Source organism: Nipponia nippon, unplaced genomic scaffold, assembly GCF_047370975.1.
Source record: "Nipponia nippon isolate SJK-2023a ecotype South Korea unplaced genomic scaffold, ASM4737097v1 scaffold_15, whole genome shotgun sequence".
NCBI classification, from domain to species: Eukaryota; Metazoa; Chordata; class Aves; order Pelecaniformes; family Threskiornithidae; genus Nipponia; species Nipponia nippon.
The window spans coordinates 12,212,569-12,236,918 of record NW_028262331.1 but is presented as its reverse complement, the minus strand read 5'-3'; the positions used below and the strand labels follow the sequence as shown (position 1 = coordinate 12,236,918).

At 50.9% G+C, this 24,350-nt stretch overlaps 1 protein-coding gene across 2 annotated transcripts in view; it reads right to left on the bottom strand.

The window, feature by feature from the left end:
* LRRC75A (leucine rich repeat containing 75A) overlaps positions 1–24,350 on the bottom strand; it is a 112,184-nt gene that overhangs the window by 44,161 nt on the left and 43,673 nt on the right. For both annotated transcript variants that reach the window (XM_087751714.1, XM_009468832.2), the window contains exon 2: positions 16,180–16,308. In XM_087751714.1, the coding sequence (XP_087607840.1) occupies positions 16,180–16,308 (129 nt within the window). The remainder of the gene's footprint in view (positions 1–16,179; positions 16,309–24,350) is intronic.

Sequence of the window (24,350 nt, the reverse complement as noted above, 5' to 3'; positions counted from 1 at the left end):
CTCCGATGGCTGTCGTAAGGGAAGGACGTGCCCCAGAACGAATTCACGTTATGACACGGCCAAGAAAAGGCCAGCTGCTCCTGGAAGAGAATCTTATATGACAAGAGGCATTTGGCTTCTTGCAGGAAAAAATGCATTTTTTTGGCATAGGAAATTCAGATTTGGGCTTGGTGACCCCCTGTCAGCACAGCTCCAGCAGCGAGCTCGCTGCTGAGTCCTCCCTAAGCTCTGCTTACGTCCCCTCTCCAGCCATCCACGTAGCAGCAGGAGACTTGAAAAGACAACAAAACCAAACCAGCTCCCGATTTCCCACTGCGGAAGGGCACTTGGTGGTGGAGCTGCGTCCATGGGGTGCAGGATTCGGGTCACAGACCTGGGAGCAGCCAGCAAGACCCTGGCAGAGCTGTCGAATTACCATGCACCGCCGGCTCCCTTTCTCGCATGCTCTCTGCCAGGAGAGGAGCATCTCCACCTCGGACAAACCACTCATTTCTCTCCAGCAATGTCGTATTTTACTGTCGGTGGGTCCACAGGAACTCAACAGGTCTTACAGAGTGTCAAAGCCTAGCATCAAATAAGGTACTCTATCTTATTTCAAATCACCTAACATAGGGCTGTTTTCATATAAAACTATCTCAAATATTAGGAAGTGGTTTGTGGGAAATTCTACTGAGAGTATGTTAAAAGATACACAGAAATAGACATGAATAGACATAGAAGTTGCACCGAAATGCAACGCAAACCCACCAAACACAGCTCCGGATGCTGTTTGGATAAGGGACATTGTTCATGCGGGAAACCTTACTCCATTCCTGCTGGTCAGCTAGGATATAGGCTTTGCCATCAAAAATTCCCACTTAAAGGAGGGCAGAGGTAAAAGCAGCAGTCTAAAGCAGCGTAAATAAAAGGCAAAGAAAAAGATGGCTTTTTTTTGAGGAGGAGAAGGACCAGTCTTCTATCAAGCAATAAACTATGCTTGGATAAAAGCTTTCCAGAAAGTAAAACTTCCCGTCCAGCAGCAACCCTTCTGTACAGGAAGGGGCATTTTTGAGATCTTGCAAGGAATGAGAAGACGAACCACTTCTCATCAGCGTTTCTGATCAGAAAACCCATCCCATTACCTGGCCAAACCCAAACCCAGCAACCAAACCATCCAGTACAATCTCAAACCCCGTGCCCAGGCCCGCAGCGATCAGGCCAGGAATGCAGAAAGAAGAATGACAGCCCCAGCTACTGCACAACAAGCTGAAAATGCTTTTGCATAAGATTAATTGAAGGTTGGGGCTGTGATTAGCTGCAAGCGCCGGGCTGAGAGCATGTAGCTTAAGCAGCACTTCTGGCCTTCACCAGCTGATTGGGGAAGCCTGACACACCGGCAGGAGCAGCGGCTGAAGGTGTCCCTTAGCAGATGGCGGGTACTCCGTGCCAGGGCAGACAGCATCAGCTCTGGCAGCAAACACAGCAAAATTAACATTTTGTGGAGTCCTGGCCAACGGCAGCATAAAACTCAATGAGGGAGAAAGTCGGCAGCTAGTGCAAACCATAAGTGGCCTCAGCCTGAGGACTTCTGGGCAGGAGGTGCCCGCAGGGATAACCAGGCTCTCGGCTGAGGGTGACTGCCTGACCCATCGCTCCTCGCCATGCTCATTGCAGTCCATCTCCAGAAGGTCCTGTTATCTCCGTGGTCCAAAAGGAGCAACCGGCTTTGATCAAATTAGCCAAATACTCAGCCATCGAGCATGGCGCAAGCATTAACTTCATGGTTCAAAAAACCCCAAAATCCTCTTCTTCCAGGCAGATCTAGCAATGGTGCAAACCCTCTCCCCAGCTCAGCCCAAACCACCAAGGCACGGGATCACCACGTCTTGCCATCACATGCCGGTTGCAGAGATGGGAATGGACGTTAACCTCCTTGAGATGACCAGCAAGGGACTGAGCACCGGCAAGGTTCAATTCTTTTGCTCTCAGTAAGGGATGTGCTCCTGTTCAACTCTTACACAAACCAGCCAGACCAGTGCAGCTCTGGACTGGCCTGACACCACAAAGCCACTGCCAAACCTGGGAAACCCCTGGCTGAGGACATCTACACTGGGCATGCTGGGCATCCCGACACAGTACTGAGTGCTCACCTAGGACAATCCCAGAGTACCAAGGACCCTGGCAATTAAACCCTGCCTTGAACTAGCCCAAATTAGGAGCTGGCGAAGCTGCAGCAGAACATTGAAAGAGGAAATTTGTGGAAACAAAGAAAAGAAATGGAAACCAATTCTGCAACTCAGATACCGCTATAAGAAGAGCTCATCATCCGCTTTGACGAAAGGCCAAAGTGCGACGCGTTAGATTCAGTGTTGACACACCAAAACGAAAAGCAATGTACAATAGGGCTTATCGAGAGCGCCAGAAGTACAAGATGAATGGGGTTGCAGCAACTCAGGAAGTTATTCAAAAGGATCCTGGAGTAATATTACACTTGGACTTCAGAGAAGCAATTAAAGAAGGCAATAAAATTGGAGGTGATAGATGGCCCCGAGGGGAGCATGTAAGATACAGGGAAATTGCAAAAAAGAATATAAAAATCTTTTGTGAGAGCTACTGGAGGGTACCCAGCTTAGCTTCCGCAGCAGAGGGTAAATGAGCAGCAGTCAAACCGAGGTGGGGAACGGCAGGGGATCTGCGTGCAGCTTTGCACCCATTAGCGGCATTGCCCCGGGCTGCGATGCCTAATGCCGCTGACTGCATCCTCAGTTGAGATGTGCACAGCAAAACTGCGACTGCGGAGGAGGCTTTTGAGCACCACCGCTCCAGCATGTGCTCCTGATATACACAGCTAAGACCCTCAGCCAAATAAACTGGACACACTTCAGTGCTATAAACAAAGTCACTAATGGGAAGGCCATTGAGATGCCAGTGCTCATTCCTGGAGGGGTCACTGGACCAACCTTTTAATGCCAAATGCATCTGTATCCTTCTGATAGACACAGGGAGTTATCATGAAACAAAGCAAGCAGCTAAAAACCCAGAAGAGCCATTCATTGCCCTGGAAATATCTCCGCAAACAACCGACTCAGGAGTTAATCGTTTTAGCCGGTGAAGAACACCAAAGACAGAAAAACACCCAGGGTGCTGCACTGACTGGACTGCAAACGGGAAGAGGGGTTGGAGGTGCCGACCTCTGACGTCTACTGAAGGCAGTGTCTGCAGTGGATGGTGGCACTCGCCATCCTCCTACACGCAGACGCAGGGAGGATTCATCCTGGGGCCTTGGGGGATGCAGAGCCCCTGGCCGCTCCTCCCCAGCGGGGTTCAGCCGCTCCCCATCGTTCCCTGCCGCTGCCCAAACACAGTTTGCAGGCAAAGCTCCCCTGTGTTTTGGCAAACAGCACTGTCCATCCCCTACAGACCTGATGTCTCTGCTCACCCGCGTGGCCCCAGGCTGCAGCCAGCTCTGCATCTCCAGGGGGGCTCCTCTGTTTGCTTTGCAGGCTCTCAGGCCCTGCTCGGGGGCGATGCACCCAGGACGGAGATGGCTGCTGGAGAGTGAGGGGTGCACGGAGCTTTGCACGGTGTCCGCGATACCTCCCGCCATCCTGCCTTGAGCAAACGTGGCTCTTCGGCCAGCCCCTGCCCTAGCCACTCTCTCTGCAGGAGCCGGCATTTCTCAGGGGGCATCCTATTGGGAACCACAGGTTGGAGCCCAGCACCTGCCTTTGCTGATAAATACAGGAACCGCTCGCCATTCTTTGCACCCCTCTCACCGTGGGGTTAAACCAGAAGCAGATTATTTGGTTATTTATGTCCCAGATGCAGGAGAGCACGTAGACATTTTCCCAGCCCAAGTCTCCTACGGAGCCTGCGTCTCAGCTGCACCGCACCGGATCCCACGGGAAGCAAACCCCAGCCCAGTCCGTTATTGCTTTGGAGGAGAGCAGGAGCGTCCCCAGGATACCACTGCAAATATTTATGTCATTCCATGGGAGCTCTCAGCCCCTCGCCACAACCCCTGGGAGTCTCGTGACGCGCACGAGAGCCTGGGAAGGGGTGGCAGCGACCCCCTCGCATCAGTCCCCATTGCTCCCCGCTGCAGGCGGGCACAGAAACGTGAATCCCAGGGCAAGGGCATAACCCTCAGAGCAACGCTTGCCTTCCGCTCATTAACCACTGTGGGGCCCTCGTAGGCACAAGAGAACTGGGAATTTTCTTTTTTTAAAGAAAAAAGATATGGCCACAGTAACGAAGCAGCAGCAGCCAAGCTCTGCCAGCCATAGCTCCGGGATGCAGCGAGGCTTGAGGGAGCGGCGTCACCTCACCAAGTGCTCCAAGCGGATGCGAAACCACAAAGGCAGACACAAGCGCTGTGCTGGGGATTTCCTGGAAAGCTGGATGGAAAGGAGAAAAGGGAAAGTGACAGAGCAATCGGGAGGATTAGCAAATTACCTAATGATTGCAAAAGTCTTTGAAGATGGAAAGGGTGGGATAAAGCTCTTACCCAAATCCCCAAATATCCCAAACTGAGATAATCACTTGCTGGACTTTGGCCAGAAATCACAGTCCTTGTCATCTCTGAAGAGCAATCACTGAAAATCCTGCTGGCAACTTCCCTATCTGCAAGACCTTGGCTCTTTGCATTTCTTTATTGCTTTTTGCCCAACAGAGACAGCGCGGCTGCATCCCCTGGGAAGGAGCAACCGCCTGGTGACTCCCAGGGGAGGGAGGACACATCGTGCCCGTGGGGTGAACCAGACAGAGGGGCTCCCCTCGCCTCATCAGCACCCCGTGGGGTCCTGACCCACCCCAAATCCACAGTGCTGCTCACCGACACGTCTCTAGTTGGCTGGGTGAAAGCATCTCGGAGACCTGGCACAACCAAACCCCCGAGGGGCTGCAGAGCTGCCCCGGCGAGGTGACTCTGTGCTGGGGGCTGCAAAGGCAGAGCTTGGAGATCAGCAGCAAAAGGCAAAGCTTCACCCTGCTCCAAGAAACAGCCTGAAGCATACATCAAGACAGCTGCAATGCTGCAGATGGGCTAAACGCGAGCAACTCCTCAAATTCCCGGGTGAGCGCTGGAAATGCAAGTGCTTCCAAGACCCAGAGGTGTTTTGGTTCAGCCCTGACAAGTGCAGTGTTGTGCACAGCCCTTCCCAACTCCAAGCATCGCTTTCCCCTACTGTGAAATGCTGATAATGCTCTTTCCCTTCTTCATACGGGGCTTGAGGAACCAGCAAGGAAAGGGCACGGAGAGCTGCTTGGCACTAACAGGGTTTTATCCTCAAGGGCTTTCAGCTCACCCTGAAGCATCACAGGTACTCAGCACCTCTGAACTGCCTGCAAAGGCTGACCACGCTACCCAGCAAAGCAGCTGAAATCTGGGGTACAGGCCAAACAATGGCTTTTTCTTCAAGTCCACGGCATGGGGCAAGGGCAGGATTCGGGGCAGGCGATTGCACCATCGCGTAGGACCCCGTACCTACGTCGCTCAGTGCCGCTAAGCTCCGTGTGCTCCTCAGCAGGGCTCACTTTGCTGCCCTTCCAGAGACTCTGGACATGTCACCATCTCCCTCCCTTCCCCCAGACGCTGGGGAACTGCCCCTGCTTTGCAGGAGAGCAGCAGGCTCACCGGGATGCAACAGGGCTAACCAAAACGTGCCCTGGGCACTGACAGCCTTCGGTGGTCAGGGCTGAGAAAGGGGGCACCAGTTGCTTGCAGCCCCAGAACAGCTGAGGTTGTGTCGTAACATCTATTAGAGCTTCTTTCACCATCTTGACAAATGGTGAGCAGGACTTTTCTGCCTGAACCGAGTCAGACGTGGCCATAATCTGTGGCTGGGCAAATCCAAGTGGTCTATCAATAGAGAAGAAACCCCTCCTTATTAAAACCCTCAAACTCTCCTTATTAAACCATTCATTTCTGCAAATCCACATTGCCAGCAGACCATTTGCTGGCTTAGTATTTGCACACCTGTGAGTCAGGCTGGAAACAGATATTAAAATACCCACCTAAGTGCCCAAGTCACCCAGCTCTCCCCTCCAGCCGTGCCACGGGAGAGGTCCCCACCACACGCTCTCAGTGCTTGCGGTAAATAAACAGCGCTCCCGCGAGGAGGCAGGGAATCAATATGCTCCCTTCCTTTGCGGTAAATTATATTCTGATTAAAAGCTAAACGAGCGGAACTCAAACATCAATTACCATCAGAAAACATCAATAAAATATATTGTTACTGTTAATAAAGTACCTGTTTCTGCATCTGTCATTTCCCTCGGGGACGCTCGCTCGACGTTACCGGAGAGGCTCCAGGTGAAGCCCGCGGCAGGGCGGACAGTCCGGGACGCTCAGCTCGGGATGGCGCTGGGAACCTGCCTTTGCACCGGCACTTGTGTGCAATGACACACAACTCCCGGTGGCCAGAGCCGTGCCAGAAGGGTCCTTAGAAAAGATTTAAATTTAACCAGGGCAACTACAACCCCTGCCAGCTCTAGGAAAAGAAGCTCAGCTTCAGTGCTTCATCCTTCTTCATCACAGTTTTTCCTAGCGATATTCCCCGTCTTTTGATTCTTTGGGAGCATGGGACAAGCCAAAGTCTGCTTGACCCAAATTAGTTTTGTGGCATGGATTGCATGCAAGTCGCTCTTCAATGTGGGTGACATTTTTGGAGGGGAGCAATGCATTGAGTGAGACCAGGGACTCGGTTCAGATGCTCTCGACATTCATTTGCTTTCTTATGCTCTATCACATCGACAGGGCTGAGCAGCGAACCCTTCCCATGTATTAACAGATTGACTTTTCTAGAATTGCAGAGCATTTTCATCCAGAGACTGAAAAATGCTGCCTCTGACAACCCGTTTGGAACGCCGGTACCAGTCTGCAGTCTCATTTAAAGATGTAGTTTCTTCTTTTATGTCAAGGCAGAGCTGCGGAGCCCCAGGTGCTGCCACAACACAAGTATCAGAGCCTTCTCCAAGAGACTCCACCGACACTGGAAGCGAGCCTTGCTCGTCCTGACCAACAGCAGAGTATCTCTTATGGCTCTTTCTCTTGCCCACTGTGAAGGGAAGGCCACCGAGAAGCAAGGTGAGAGAAGCCTCTTCTCTGTCCAGCCATGGAGCATCAGTGGGAGAGGCACGAGCAGGGCCAGCGGGGGTCTATGTCATCTCCTGTGTTTTTTTTTTCTCTAGAGGAGAAGAAATTGGGAAGAGAAACAAGGAGGCAGGGAAGAAACAACTGACCCAAGGATTTGGTAGATCCTTCCAAAATGCAGCCACAGACCTTTTCCTTCTCTTTTTGGCATTAAAATCCTTGTGCTGACCTGCCCCCTTCTCCCTCTTCTTCAGCTTTGGATTCAGCTCTAAAGTTTACCTTGGGTGCTGAGCAACTGCTGCCTTTGGAGAAAAGATGGGGCCACCACGAAATGTCTTTTCCTGCTCCCAGTTCTTTTTTTAATCTTCTGCTCCAACTCCGACCTGCGTGACGATGCCCATCACCGACAACCGGTGTCACCCAAGACACCCTCGACTGCTTGGCAGAAGAGGGGAAGCTGGGCACGGAGCTCTTCGCACATCACTCGCCGGCTCGTGTGGCACCTGACATTTTGGAGGCATTGCAAAATCCGCCTCCAAGCTGACAAAATCCACCCTGCGGCATTTAGGAGGGTTTGCAGATGGTTACGCAGTGGTTAGGAAAGGTCGTCTTATTATTATGGGAACTGAGTGAGCGGCCTGGCAATTCTGCCGGCTGGCGTTGAGATTTTGGGTTTAAGCAACCCAAAAGAGATAAAGAGAGAAAAGTTTGATAAAAGTCACCCTGGCCACACTGGACTTTTTTTTTTTTTTTTCCTTTTTTTGAAAAGCCTCGGTCAGCTCATCCAATAACCATTTGTGTTCATACAGCCTCTTTCATCCCAAATTGCGCCGCAGCATTTCAGAGACTTCCAAATCCCAGATTCTCTTTCATTGACCCCCACATGGTACCAGTTAGGTAGCTGGGGACGTGAGAAAGACTTCTTTGTCTCTCCACACTGCAGTATGAGTTGCAGACGCTGCCATGCCTTAGCCCAATCCCATAAAAAACGCAATACTTTTTAATCCAAGGGAATTTTTTATGTCACTGATAGCAGGGTGTGCAGGGTGGGCTTCCCCAGGCTGTTCCCCCACGCCTGCCTCTTCTGCACCGACCAGGCTCACCTCCCATCGCAAGCTGCGTTTCCCTCAGAGACATAACTGGTGTAAAAGTCTGTAAAGAAACACCTAATTTTCATAAATAGCCCAAAATTTTCATAAATCAGCCCGGTGCCCAAGGGAGACACTAGCTAGCCAGAAAGGGGCGTTACCCCATCACACACAGAGAGGGGAAAATAAAGCAGCCCGGGGGCTACGGGCAGGCAAACCCTACGCATGCCTGCCCCCAACAAAAAATCACGGTCCCTTGCACAAAGAGAGGCCGGTTTGTCCTACAGCCGTGACACTGGTGCTGGGGGGGAATACAGATTTAGCATCTTTTATAAGGTGCTGTTGCTTGAAATACAGTTAACCTACCTGACATTTTAATGTGTTTTTTTTTTTAAAGGGCAGGAACTCCCTCCCTGGGTTCCTACGCCATGAAGCGTGCTTAAACCAGGGTTGCATCCTGCCACTTCCCCGCTGATGCTGGCAAGGTGTGTTTTTTAGAAAGAAAAATAGACACCAGCAGAACAGCACTACGGCTCAGACTGCGATTAATTGCTCAGCATCTCCACGTGCAAACGGGCTGCGTGCCGGGGAGCACCTTCGTCAGGCAGGGAGGGACAAGGGCAGGGGGGCTTCCTCGCATCACACCGGCTTTGGACAAGGAGGCCGTGGCAGGGCTCATCCCCTCTCCCTCTGCAGTCCCACTTCACACACGAAACCAGCAATTTGCCAGTAGTGGTACCATCACAGTCCATCCAGACCTCACCGTTATTCCCTTTTAGCCTTAATATTTTAAAAAAACGACAAAGTGCAATTTTCCCCTATTTCCAAGGCACTCTGCTCAGCTTTAGCTCATGCGCAGGGGCTTTGGAGAACACCTCTCTTTTTGCAAAGACAAGACGAGCAGAGGGCATGACACGTTCAGTTCGGAAAGAACCAGAGTTGTCATCAGGGGGGTCTGAGCTTCACAGCCTGTTTCATACTGCAGGATATTTTAATGTATTGCAGATGTCTTAAATACCCATAAAGAATGATCTTCACACTTGGAGTGAGACCAGCAAAAAAAAAAAAAAAAAAAAAAAGAGGAGCCATTAATACAGAATACAATTGACTTAGTTGAATAGCCATCATCCCCTTTGCTTTTATATCAGGTATTTGGGGTATTTCATTCATAAATCAGCTTCCTTTTACGATCTTTCTTAGAGCAAAGAACAAATACTACTTAGCGCTCTCGTAGCGCTTTGCATCTGGAGTCTGAGAGCTTTGCAAGAGGATGCGCGAGATGCGTTTTCCTTGCGCATCTCATAGCAAAAGGGAAAGGTACGAACTCGTGGAGGCTGACGAGCTGACAGACTGCGCCTGAGCGTCCCTCTGCGTCATCCCTCATACCTACAATTTCAGCTCACACTGCTGTAAAAACGAGTGTGAGGTCAGAAACTTGGAATGATAATTTGAATTCAAGATCAAATAATAACACGCGTGGTGGAGGAGCTGGATTATGTGCTTGGTTTGGGGATAAAGGCACCGAGCTGGTGGTCACTATCCTGATCCTTTGTCCTATGTAAACTGAGTTTATTACTACAGTTTTAGCCATATATCACAGCACACAGGATAGTAAATAAGAGGAAAAATGCCCATTTTAGCTTCAATGCAGCTCCATCAGAAATAACACATTTTTAAAATGCAGGGCATAAAAACCCATCATCATCTGTAAGTTAAATCCTTATACCACGGGGCTGAAGAAGGGTTAGAAATAGATTATTTCATCCAGATCACAATAACCACTTTTTCATTTTATGTTTTCTTGTTTTCACGGGTGACAATTCATGTAATCAAACCCATACTGCAAACTTGATCAATTTAGAGCTCACGCAGGAAAAGACGGCTGAGCCAGGGACGCAGCTAAGCATATATTTCTCAAATGATGCAGAAGCGAACAAGAAAATAGATCTTCACTCTATCTGGAGCTACGCGGGCAGGATCCATTTTCCTTCCAGTCCCAGACTCCAGCTACACCAATTTATTAGAAGAGTTTTTAAACGCCCTCCCTAACACATTGCTGTCACCATATATCTTGAAACGCTCCAAATTGTGGTGAGGAAGCTGAGGACCACGTTATCTGCCGCACGCAGCTTTCCCGCCGAGATGTTTGCCCGTATCTAGCACCCTACAGGGACACAGGATTTCATCGTTCACCTGTCTGCTTAGCGGAGCTGCAGCCTCAGAGGTCCTGGCACCGATAGAAGAACGGACAGGCAAAGCTGGACTTTGCCATGGGGTTTTGCTAAGCTGCTCTGCCAGCCCTTCCCTGGCCACCCACCGGCAGAAAAGCCTTCCTCCGTGGAAAACAGCAGGACGGGGATCAGCAAAGCCAAGAACTCATTTTGGATTTATTCTGGGCAGCCTTCAGGGGCTGGAGGAGCTTCCACGGTACCTCCCCAGGCCGGTAAGGGCTGGTGCAATCAAACACCCCAGGGTCACAAGGGAAAAAAGCAGCCTTTGCCCAAGGCTTCACTTTCTCCTCTCAGCTCTGCTCAGCGCTTATCCCACGTTCAACAAGTCCTCAAACTGGAGGAAAGCCTGACTCACTCCCTATCACGGTCATCAGTCATCCATACATGTGGCTTTGGTCTGTGGAAAAAGAAACCCGTTTAATTTTCCAATAGTTTATGGCCAGATATTCCTGCTGGCAAAAAGAGCTGCGAATTTTTTACAGGGGCCCTTTGCTCCTTACGCGTTTGTGTTTTCAGCTCCTTTGCCTGGAACAACTCCCACTGGAAACCTGAGCGGCTGCAGGAAAGATATGGGGCATCAGGGCAGCTCTGTCCCATGCCACGTGGCTTTGCCAAAGCAGTTTGTCCCCTTTCCCCATTCCTGGGGACAGACAGACATCACCCCGGGGGCCGAGAGCACCCGCAGCACCGGCTGCCTCCTTGCCCTGCCCCGTGTTTTGGAAAGGGGCGGCTGCGGGCTGTGCCGGGAGCTGAGCCTGGCACCTTCCCACGGGCACCGGGGTTGGAGAGAGGCAGGAAGGTAAAAGACTGCCCCAAGGTCATGGCTATGGGGAAGAAAACACTTGTTCAAACGTCTTTGATCCTATGCAAATACCCCGTTGGAAAAGCATTGCTGTACAATTTGTTTGAGAGTTTCCTGAAGAGCAAAACTGCCTCTTCTAAGGCACAATAAACACCCAAGGTTTACAATAGCTGCGCAAGGCGATAAATACGGAGCACAACATCTGCGGGCACCACTCAACACAACCTGCACATGCAACGATAGCATTTATTCGATCTGAAAGCTTCCCCACCAGACAGCAACCCGGCAAGCCACAGCCAGAGCCGGGCGGTTGCCCTCGCACGGCTCCGTTGGCATTTCTGGAGGCACCGCGCGACCGTGCGGCAGGCACGTCCCGGCCCCTCGGGGAAGGGGCACTCAAGACACCTGGTTTCGGTTGAACTGCATTATAGGTTTGTAACTAGGGATGGGACCAAATCCAAACACTGACTTCCAAGTGATCTGGAAAAGAGTTTTCACTTGGCTCCTTTAGCAAAATCACCCGAACACACATGCCTCAGGGAAGGCTGGGATCTTATCGGGGTCTGGAGAGACACAGCCTTTGCATGACATACCCCAGTGCCCATACGAAAGCTCACCCAAACAATTTCCGCGCTCAGGCTCATTCAAAGCACTCCAGGCTCCTCCAGCACAAGTTACGTTTCTTGCCTTGCTGCTGGTTTGAATTTACTTGCTGGAATAAGCATCCACTAAACTGTGCTGAGCCACAGCCACGTCGGAGAGCCCAGGCCAACTTTTTTCTGGCCATACAGACCAGGACGTGTTTACCCAGAGCTTGGAAAAACGATTCAACTTTTATTTTAGCTCAGAGGAGAGACCAAGGGGTCACCTTTAAGCTAAGGGTGGTATAAATAAAGGCTGAGTGAAAAAAGCTGGAGAAGTGCTCTCTCCGGGAGGGAGGAGGAAAGCAAGACCCCATAACCCTGAGCAGACATGTATTTAATAGAGCAGGTTAATAGGGACCAAGGTCCAGGTCAGCCCCATTCTTCAGCCCCATCTGTCCCACCTCCGTACGGATGCGGGCAAGTTCGCAGGGGCCTCAGCTTACACATTCATGTCCATTCGTGCCACGGGATGCAAGAGCCTACCTTCGGCAGGCAGCGCAAAAGCCAAAACTTCTGCAACACTCCTGGCCCTGAGCTTTCTCCTGCTCTCGTATGCAGCTGCCAAGTCTCTGTGAAAGCAACTGCGCGGAGGGAAAGAGGTCTGGGGGAAAGGAGGACTGGATGCTGGAAAAGAACCCAGGTGACGACGGCATGCAGGTTTTGGGGGACATAAAGAAAATCAGTGTCTCAGAAAATCACAACCAAACACTGGGATGAAATTGCTTTTCACCCAGCACCCTCAGCTGCCAAAAAAAAGAGGGTTTAAAGCACAGCTGGTGGCACCTAAAGCTCGAGCAAGGCTAAGTCATGGACCAGAAGCCACAGCACAGTCCTGCTTTTGCTGGACTTGTCGCTTGCGCGGTCCCTGCTTTCCTCTCCAAGGCAACACCCATCGATCTCCCCGGGATGCTCCAGGGCTTAGCAACTGCCTGTGAGCCCCTGAGGACCCCGATGGAGCGCCTCGCTGCACGGCAGAATATGGCGATGTTTTCTTTGCCGTATTAAATACAGCTGTTGCCGCTCTCAAGCAACCACTTGCCACCATTTGCCGCAGCAGCCGCATAAGGGACAGCTGGCCAGGAGAAGCTGTCCCTTGCTCTAGCACCAAAGCAACTGCATGGTGTGGTGCAAACCCCGAGCTGTGCGAAGGAAGGGGAGAGGACCGAGTACCTCCACCGAGCAGCATCTCATGCAGAAGAAGAGGCTCAGTGCTGCACGGGTTGGATTTATTCGGGTTTGCTATTGCATGTTTTACCACCACGGTTTGCTAGAAGCCCATGATTCGGTATTAGGAGTTTGCATCTCTATGATTACACTGGCACTACCTTCTTCGCAGCATGTAGTGCCAAAAGAAACGTGCAGGGAGACATGCGAATGCAGGTATTCGGCAGTGGAGCAGTTCGCCGTTGCATCAGCGGCCTCAGGTTATTTTTACGCGGAGCGCAGAGCGCACACTTGGCCGCGGCTCACCGTTAGTCTCCCAGGGCAAAATGTGGAGGAGAAACCAGCTTAGTCACGATGCTTTGGAAAAGGGTAACCTCGGCGGGGGAACGGGGCCTCTCTGCCTGGAAACACGCCCGTCAAAATAGGTTTCTCCAGTTTCCCATCTCATTGCCCCATGGGGGAGGAGAGAGGAAAGGATCTTATTCTCCATAAGAAAAGGGGAAGGGATACATTGGCATCCTTGCAGGGGTTTAGCTATGCAGCACAGGGATGTGTCTGTATCTTGAGCTCACGCTGTAGGACATGGCACATCCCTCCTCGGTCTAGAGATGGAGATTTGGGTCCCCGATGTCCCCGAGCCATGTCTGCACGTGGCTGCACTCGCTCCACCCTTCCCAACACAGTTTATTGAGTGTAGAGAGTTTTATGAAGCACTTCCCGAGCCAGTTTCACACCGTAGCCCAGGCAGACACACCCCAAGCATCACCACAGCTTTTCCTCAGCAAAATTAAAGGAATCTTTAAATATTTCAAAAAAGCTATTTCCCTCATTTTTAAATAGCAGTGGCGGCTATTATTAAGTAAAACATCCACAAGAAACAGCAATGAACGACTCTGTCCCTTCACACACTCTTACAGGAAATTAAAGACCCATTTTTAGCAGTAAGCATGGGAGAGCGATGCCTCCAGGCCCCAGCTCGGACCCCTGCCCTATCGCACTGGGCGCATCACACCCACGGACGATCCCTTCCCAAGAAGAGCTTAACAATGCCATGTGCAAATCAAAAGGAGACATGAGATGGTAAACACCTTGTAGTTCAGCAGCAGAATGAGAACAGATGAGCTAGCTCCGAGTTTGCTGTCTCCAGGAGGGAAAAACGAACAAACAACCCCCTGCTCCAACAAAATCCAAGGATACAGAGTGCAACAAGCGTGTTCTTGGCAGAAATTCAGAGGCCTGACGGGCTCGCTGGGATCTGCTGGGAGATACACACATGCCCTCCAGGAACACCCAGAAAACATCTGGGGTTATCCCTGGGGGCTGGGTCTTGCTCAGGTGTCGTCCCCCCCTCCCCCGAGACCTGGGTGGGACACTGGTGGTGCTGCCCTCCAGGAGGGCTGCAGGCAGGGCTGCACCCCTCTGCATCGCAGGGGGTGGACCCACAGACACCAGGTACGCACCCTGCCTGGGGCGTTTGCACCTCTCCTCCCCGCTCCCGGTTACGTCAACCTACGAAGTCTTACGTGTGGTAACGAACCTGGGTGATTGATGCCAGGGCACTGCTCCAGGCAGCTCTTTCCCAAGGACAAAAAGGCATGGGAAGGGTTTGGAGGTTGGGGAAGGAGAGTGTTGGGAATAACATGGCCTGGGAGGTGGTTCCTGGTGGCCCTCAAACAGAGCTCCATCACATCTGCAAGTGTGACCAGAGCCAAACACAGTTTACGGGGGTGGAAGGGCTTCTTTTTTCTCAAAGTGAACTTTTTGGTAGCTTATTGGTTCCAGACAGCAAGTTCAGGGAAGCCACGCAGCTCCCACACTCCCAGGGAAGCTGTTACAATGAAGATGTCCCGTCAGGAAGCTCTGCAACCCTCCTTCGGCCTTACCGGAAAACATCACTCAGCCTCTTCCTACAACTCACGTCATTTGTTTTAAACGCAACCTTAATTCCTGACAAGCAATGTGCAGGGGAGAAGAAAAACACAACCGTGATAGCTCAGCCTTCGTCTCCCCCACCGCACTCTGACCTGTACCAGACACACACGATGAAGCACGGACAGAAATGTCTCTTTAGGAGGAAGCCCATTCCAGGGAGTTTCAAGAGGATTCAAGGGAGCATCACCAACTACAGCTCGCGCTCCCCCACAGCCTGCAGTGCTCTGCAGAAGAGAAGTATTTCCTCGGAAAGGTGCCTATCTTAGATGCTTGCAACCGATTCATCTTTGGTGCACAACGTGTCACCATGACTGCAGTGCCAGGACACATCACACCCAATTGGCAGAGCTGTGCCATCCTCCCAGATTACAGGTGGGGAACTGCAGCACAGGAGGACTAAGAGCTCAAAAACCCCCAGAGATCTGATGCCACCTACATCTCCTGCGATCACCCTCTGGTAGCTTTTGGTCTTCTCTCTTACCCATCTTCCTCCTCATCCAGCGCGTTTTGAGAGATCAGACCTTTCATACCTTTCTAAGCCTAGGCTGCTCTGCAAATCAGACACCAACAATATTGCTTGTTTAAAAGAAAGCCTGGGGAAAGAAACCTTAATTATCCAAACAGCCAGTGGCCAACACGCAAAGTCTCATTTACCAGGGAAGGGAAGGGAGCCAGCCTGGGATTTTCAAAAGCCCTTACGCTGCTACGGCTGCCAGCGAGCAAATGGGGCTGAGAGTTTTAAAAGCCCACGTCTGCCTGGGGCTGCGCTCACAGGGAAACCTGCTTATGCCCAAGCCCAAACAGCAGCCCATGGAGGCTGCGCTTTTTTGGGAACCTGGCCTTGAAGGCACAGCCAAGGACTCTCTCGTCATTTGGGGTCGCGATAAATATCGCACAAGGGCGAGGAACGGTCTGTTATCCTTGCAAGGCAGAAAGTGTTCCTGATGGGGTAAGGTCTTTAACACAGGAAAAAAAAAAGTGGCAGAAAGCAGAAATCATTTGCAGAACAAAGTGCTAACAGCCAAAGTACTAGCGTTAGGTGAACGTCACTTGGTCAGCTGGAAAGCCCGATACTGTGCAATCAAACCACGATGTCCGAGCAGGTCCTCTCTGTCCAAAGACACACAAGCACAGCAGTAACCAGCAGGCTTTTTCCCCCAAACTCAGAGGTAAGCTCCATGCTCCCAGCAGAACAGTTTCCCAAGCCAGCACAGTTATGGAGGTGTGATGAGACCACGGTACCTACCGGTTTGGGGCAGTGGATGTATCTAGCAAGGCTGATGATCAAGTCATGAGTGATTGGATCCACCAGGTTTCGAAAGCTGGCATATCGATAGAGGACATCATCCAGAGAGGTCGACTCCATTCCCAAATCCTGCAGAAAACAGCGTAAAGGAGCAACATGAGATGTGCTACAAAAGCCAGTGCTAGTGTGGATCTTAAAATTAGCCCACATTGGTGGTCCCCACAAAGAAAGCAATCCCCACCACCACCCAACACGAGGAAGGGACACGTGAGCATGTCACCCCGGGGAAAGCTCACTCCTGTGCTTTATCTGCTCTGCAAAGGGGCGTTAGGGCTGCAGGATGAACGCCCTCATGCCGCTCACAAGCCATAAATCCACCGAGCAAACAGTACGCTTGCAACAAGGTAAAATCAAAAACGACTCCAGTGAACATGACAGCTCGATCAGCATGAAACTGGAATTGGAGAATAAATATAGCATAGATGTGCTCTGGGTCTGCTGTGCATAGGGAGGAAGGAACGAGCCTAAAATTGCAGCAAGAGAAACAGGAGGATAAATTGGTGGTTTGGGAAGAGCGAAGTGCTGGACTAGATTGCCTGGGGAAGGGGTGGAGGCTCCGCCGTTGGCGACTGGACAAGGATGTGTCAGGAACCGTTCAGATTGAGCTGATCCTGCCCTAGGGATGGATCAGACCTCCTGAGGTCCCCTCCAAGACTATTTTCTAAGATTTCCAATCCTTAGACATAATAATTTGAGGAATTTTGGCAGAGAACTCATCATTGTATTAAATACGTTAGTGCACAGGGACAAGGAGGGGAAGAGCTATATATAGTGTACTCTTACTTCAAATATTTTATCTCCACTATGGTTGTTCCTCAGCAACAGCCGATCAGGGCACAGGACAGCAGTCCTCTCAGGTGTTGCAGCGAGGTCCACCAGCCACCCCATAGGAAAACCCCGTGCCAGGGTGGCTCCACCGAGGAGATGTGCCTCACAGGTCTCGTCCAACGCCGGAGCTCCAGGAGAGCTGGGCTCATTTTCCAGCCCTGCCTTACTGGCTGAGCTTGAGCAAGCCATTTCCCTTTTGCCTTTTATTTTTGACAGGAATAAGATGGTTTGTATTTCTCTTCAAAGGCCTGCTTTTGCTTTTAAAGTGTGAAGCCCAGAAGCAGCCTCCTCTACTCGGTACGGATGGGATTTAGCAAAATGAAGACCCCGGCTACAGGGATGAAATACAGGAGGGGAGCCCGAGGGCAGGGGGTGCTGCTGTGTGGAGCTGGGCAAAGCGGAACACAGAAGTTATTTGTAAGGTGCCAGTAATAGGAAGGTGCTACTTGGCCACATGGGAGTCTCAGTCTGGCGAAGTGACGCAATTAAAAAAAAAAAAAAAAAAAAAAAAAGTGTCAGACACAGCACAGGGCGGGCACAACCTTATTCACCATCATCATGCAAAAAGCAGTCCTTCCTGACTCTCTCTTTATTTATCGTTTCGATTAATAACTTATGTATTGAACATTTTGCACTTCTGCAGAACTTGTCATGTGAGGACATCAGAGCATCTCGAATGCAGATTGCACTTCTCACCCACAACCACAAGTCCTTACATTTAGAGGCGATGCATTTAAGAGGCAGGCTCACACAGAGGCATCACCTCCCTCACGGAGCTGAGCAGAGCGGCTCGGTGAGACGGCAAGCCCTGCAGATGTGAGACAGGAGCCCACCTCAAACCCGTGCTACGGCCAGCGCACCCCAGCGCTCGCACTCTAAATGCGGTTTTTGCCCAAACAAGTAGAAGTGCAGAAGGGTTGGATACAGCTGCTGTTGTAGGAAATAAGGAAATCAACACGGCAGTAAGAAAATAGCTTTACACGGTCTAAAAATAAAAAAAAAAAAAAGAAAAAGAAAAGGAAAAAGGAGATAATTCACAGACCTGAGTAACCTCCCTTTGTATAGGTACACATGGATAAAGACCAGGCAGAAAAGCAGAAATACAATTCAGGAGCTTCAACTATCAGAAATTCATGACCCCTGTCAGAGCCAGGCACAGACGGGGACAGAACCCTGTGGCTGCGGGTGGGGACCGTCCCCTAAATCCTGGCAGCACTTCGCAGTTCGATCAGCTTAGGTGCGTGTTAAACCCCCCGAGACCACGGTCCTGGCTGATGCCCCCGCGCTCGGCTGCGCCAGGGTCGCCGTCTGCAGCTCACCGCTGACAGCCACACACGCAATTTGTTAATAATTTACACGAAAAAGTTCCCTTTCTCCTGCCCCCGGTGTTTTAATACAGCAAATCCAAGGCAATAACACCTGGGCGCCCTGCAATAAATTGGAGCCTGTCCTGAGCTCGGAGACGCTCGGCCCCAACGAACCGCGGGGGAAGGCAAGCTGTTTGTACATGCTGATGCTCTGTGACTTCAGGCAGGCTGGAAATGATCAGCTTCACTTAAAAAAGAAAAAAAATCTATTCCACCTTAAGACACTGGCTGTAGCAGTCAGAGGGTGCAATTCCAGCTCATGCCACAGACGAGGTGACAAGTCCTCAGCGTACTGGTTTCCTTGTTATTTTTAGAGGCACCGGCTTTGCTGACGCTTTGACTGCAAACACGTCATTTGGTAAAAAAGAGCCGAGGCAGTTAAAAACCACACGTATGGGGCTGTTCTCCCTTGCCGGGAGCACCAAAAAAGCCCCAAAACAACAAATCCAACCAGTCACAAAACCCAACCAGCCAACGCTCCCACTGATTGCAAACATGCCTAGTGTCGTGGTTTAACCCCAGCCAGCAACTAGGCACCACACAGCCGCTCACTCACTCCCCCCCGGTGGGATGGGGAGAGAATCAGAAGAGTAAAAGTGAGAAAACTCATGGGCTGAGATAAAGACAGTTTAATGGGTAAAGCAAAAGCCGCGCGCACAAGCAAAGCAAAGCAAGGAATTCATTCACTACTTCCCGTCGGCAGGCAGGTGTTCAGCCATCCCCAGGAAAGCAGGGCTCCATCACGCGTAACGGTTACTTGGGAAGACAAACGCCATCACACCCAATGTCCCCCCCTTCCTTCTTCTTCCCCCAGCTTATATACTGAGCATGACGTCATATGGTATGGAATAGCCCTTTGGCCGGTCTGGGTCAGCTGTCCTAGCTATGCTCCCTCCCAGCTTCTTGTGCACCTGGCAGAGCACAAGAAGCTGAAAAGTCCTTGACTAGTGTAAACTCTGCTCAGCAAGAACCAAAACATCAGTGCGTTATCAACATTATTCTCATCCTAAATCCAAAACACAGCGCTCTACCAGCTACTAAGAAGAAAACTAACTCTATCCCAGCTGAAACCAGGACACCTAGTTTGAACAATAAAGAGGCTGAAACAATTTCTGATCTATCCCACATCTTCTGCCAAGTTGGCACTTAAAGAAAAACCAGAATTAATCTCAGCATCGAGATCTGGAGCTAAGATGAGGGCGTGCGCTGGGCTCCCCAGGAGCAGCACGGCGATGGCCAGGCCTCCCCACCAAGGCCGCTCGGACGTGGTTGGGTTTAATTAGGCTGAAAAAATGAATTCCGTTGCTCAAGACAGTCTTCCTCCTCATGCAGTTCGGCACCGCATGGACCCACAGGCGACTTCACAGAACCGATGGGTTCAGGAGCTTGGGCTCCTTTGCAAGAGGGAAAAAAGGGAGAAGGAGAAATTGTGCAGATAACGTAGGGCAAGGAGAGCCTCAAAGCAAACCCCCACTCTTTCAGGGAGAGAAACACCTCTCCTAACAGCAGTGTGGATGTTACCTTCCCAGTCTGGTAGAGCTCAACATTAGGATTAAGAAAACATCGAGCAGAAGCTGGATTTGGCCCACGGCCACACGGCATCGCTGGCAAACACCACGCGCTACCGAAGGAGCTGGTTTGGGGCTTGGTAGAAGTAATCCTGCACACGCAGCTCTCAACACGCTGGGATGTTTGGGGATCAAACCAGGCTTAGCGTCCTACCACTTCCCTTCAAACATCTCAGAAGTCTGACAATTTTCTCTTAAGCTACAATTAAAATGTAGAACCAACAAACCGGAGCATCGCTCCTCTCTTCTGGGGGAGCTTACATTTTTCACACGAAGTATTCCCCCCTCCCTCCCGGTACGCACTTTTTACGCACAGATGTCTTCCTCAGCTGCTCCCTAAATCTCTCTGCCACACCAGCATTGTCTCTTTTCCACCACATGTAATATTTGAAAGCCACTCAAAGCTGAAACTTGTTTGAGGCCAAGTGATGAGCTCATCTGCAATTTAATAACTTAACACCAGTTCATGCTGTCAGCAGCAAACCACGAATCGCGAGCTTTGGAGAAAACGCCCAGCATCTGGCTCGAGTCCCTTGGGGTTTTTTTCAGCACGCTCCCTTTTCCCAGGGGATCTTTACCTGAATAGCAAGTGCAACTCTCAATAGGTAGGGCATAAGGGTTTAAGATGATGGTATTTATGAGGCAGGCAGGACCATGGCTTTCTTGGTGTGGGCTGGAGGGGTGCGCACCCAACACCCCGCGCAGCGCTGAGATGGTTTGGGAAGGTTTGCGCGCGTGCGGCAGGAGAAGGGGAACATCTCCGCGTCCCTGAGCCACCTCGAGTCCCGACATCCCCACGGGCGCTGGCAGGAGGAGGCCGGGAGGACGTTTCAGAGCAGCACGTCCAACGGCACATCTGCCCCCGTGAGGCAGCCGTCCCCAATGCCCAGCTCGAGCAGGATTTGGGATTAACGACACAAAACAAGCAGAGAAAGTCAGGAACGCAGAAGGGACTGAAAGCAACCCAAAGGCTGCGAGTGGATCAAAAAGCACCGGGGAAGAAGCTGCCGACCCTGACGTCACGCAGCTCCCCGCAACTTGAGCTGCTGCCCCGGAGTCTGTCTTACCAAACCGTGCCTACTGCTGAGCACGTCCGCTAAAGTCCTGCTTTGCCAGGGAGAGGAGATCGCTTCGGGACTAAGTAGAAAAGCAAGAGCCTCGCTCAGTTCGTTTTGCTGCACCGCCACCCGTGCCCACGGCTCCCTGCCGTCACCCGTGCCCCTCCTGCAATTCATCTGCCTGGGTTCCAGCTTTAGGAGGCCAAGAGAGAGCCAAACCGCTCGGCAGTCCCTGGGGGTGGCTTCCCACTGGATGGAAAGCTTCCTGCCACCCACTAGTTGCATTCAGTCTCCACAGGAGGAGACTTCTGCAAATGTAGCAATGCAAAGCTATTAGATTAAAAAAAAAAACCAAACAAAAACCCCAAAACAACCCAAACAAAAAAACTGCAAAGGAATCAGAAATTTAAAACAAAGTAGTCCAGCAGAAAACTGTAACGCCTCCCTCCGTGGCAGCCAGCAATAGAAACTTCCCAGCTACAGCCATGAAAGGCATAAGAGAACCCGATTATTTTGGAAAACCACCACGACAAGTGGGAGCGCAGGCACGGCCGGTCCCGCTGCCCCGCAGAGCTGATGCCGTGCTAGGTGCTCTCTTCAACCTGGGTCCCTTTTGCAAGCAACGACCACAGAAACAGCCCTTCCACCCAAAAACCAGCCCCAACTAAGAGCTCACCCTTGGCTTCCCCAGGCCAACGCTACACAAGCAACGCCACTTACCCAGTGAAAAAGGAAAAATAAATGCAAGCAAGGCACTTGGGAGCTGTACCCCGAGCTTATCCTTCCTTAGTGCCCCATAAAACAACTTGTTATTCCCCTTCTGCTGCCTGTCAGAAATTGCAGCATGACAACAGCTAACCGTTGAGCAACCGGCTTCTGAAGCTCCAGGTCGTGTTTCCATGAGACGCAGCATCGTGCAATACTCCCCTAAGCCACAAGGAGCCATAAACAACAGAAGTCAAGCCCATTTTCGCTTATTAAACTATTTATCACTGCAAATTGCAATTAGAGGAAAATTCAGCAGGTCCACGTGAGAAGTCATATGAGAAAGCAGGTTATGCTGTTGCTGCTTGCATTAATACGTACAGAATGCAGTTACCGGCTGCTCCAATGAGGTTAACATCTAAAATATCACCCTGAGCTCCTGCAGTCATGGCTGCTCATAAATATCCTGATAGCTGCTATTTTGGCCAGCACCTCTTCCAAAATTGTTTCTTATCTCCACTAATAGCCAGGGCAGCATAACGAATTTCCAAGCGGAGCGGTTGGTATTATAAACGAGGGTCGGGCATGAAGGAAGAGAAGGATTAATATTGTGTGCAATCAATCATCTGCAGCAACCTATCTGGGAAAAATCATTTCATGAGGTGAGCGTTAGCAATGCGGCGAGTAAGGTCAGCTCCGAGCCAGAGGCATGTGAGATGTGACTCAACAGCCAGCACAGCGTGGGTTGCTCAAAGGCTACGGGGTTGGTTGTCTCGGTGGAGGACATATTTAGCTGCTCAACCCCCATGCCTTGTGAAGTATCCCCTTGAAAACAAGCAAACAAAATACTTCTTGCCTTTGATCTTTAGGATGTTCGACTCCATTGCAAATCCTCCGACGTCTGGTTGACTTATGAGGTTAGTAAGCCTCTGTAAAACTTGGTATTTATGGATTTGCCAGCTGCAATCAGCCATGGCTGGCCACAGCCTCTAGGATCAGCCTCCACCTGCTTTGCACGTGAGGAGCCCTCCGGCATTTGCTTCACAACCAGTGAGTTTCATGCTGCTTTACTTTCCTATGAGATAAGGCCAAGCAACGTGGAAGTGCATTGCTGGAAAGATTATCTGCCTGGTGCATTTATTGTAGCCCACCAGCTCCCGTCATCCGCATACACCCCCTATAAACCATGCATTTATACATTGCAATAAGGTGTTTCACACGTGCTCTAAGTAGCTTAATTTCTAACTGGGTATCCTAAGGAAACAAGGCTGAAATAGTCACACTGTCCATCCATCATCTCCTCCTCTTCCCCAAACAGCTTTTTAACGCAGGAACCAATGTCATGGGCTGAGAGCGGAGTAAAGCACCTGAAAGGTAATGACGTTCCAGCAGGGTTTGGGAAAGAACAGACCTCAGCAATGCAAAGACGCCCAGGTTTGCACCTCGGAAGAGGGCAGGCAGCATTTAGCAGCCACGCGTGGCTCGGCTGCAACTGGCCAGCCGGTGGTGGGACCAGCACGTCTGCGTGGGGCACCGCAGAAGGCACCCTGGGAACCTCCACACGAACCAGCAACTGCTGCTGCAACTCCCTATGTCTAATCCACCAGAATGGTGCAAAAATGGAGTTTAAATATGTGGGATATTTTCTGTTTAAGAGAGTAAATACTGGTTTGGAACCACTGATTGCTCATTCAAGCCTCAAGCGAGGGTGCAGTTAGAGAAGAGAGTCAATGCTTCAGGGATGAAGTAAACATTTCCCTGGCAGATTGACTCAAATAATAAATGGTGGCAGCTTGAACCCCCTCCAGGAGGCTGAAATTATAGAAACTCAGAGAGATGGATTAATGGGCAGAGATATGATGCTGCCATCCAGATCGTAAACAACTGTGAATAAGAGATTTGCAGAAGAATGTGCTGCGTTTATTTTAAACTGCGAGGCAAACGCAATTACCCCAATTGGAGTTTGGCCAGACCACAGCTAACAGACTTCTTCAGGAAAGTGCCTGTGGATATTTAATGAGAATAGATAGCCTCAGCTCCCCATCCCAGCTTGATTTACAGAGCCACTGGGATCCCAGTATAGAAAACGCTTAGAAACACTACCTGGGGAAGGTGACTCCAGAATTTGCTTTGAACAATTCAAATAATTTAGATCCAACACTGCCTTTAACACAACCATTTGTCTTAAGCTCACAAAATATCATCCAGTCATCCCTTCTAAACCAGCAGGAGCTGCCCGCTTCCCGGTTTCCCATCCAACCCGGTGCATCAATCTGGGGCTCCAGCCCCAAGCCAGGATCCTGCTGGCCACGCAGAGCCTGCACCAGATGGCTTCTGGCGGGACTTGTCACCTCTTCCTCCTGCTCCCCAGACGGATGGGTGACAGCAGCAACCTCCCAGCAACGCGCCCCAGCCAGTTGCAGCCCTAAGGTGGAAGAGCCTCTTTTGCTCTGCCCTAAAACGCTCCCAAGGAGAGCGATCCCCCAAGGTCGTCTTCCTGCAAAGGGAAAGACGGGGGCAGAAGAAGCCGCAGGTCTAAGGGCAAGACGTGGAGGAGGCCGTGAGCAAACACACCCGTCTCTCCA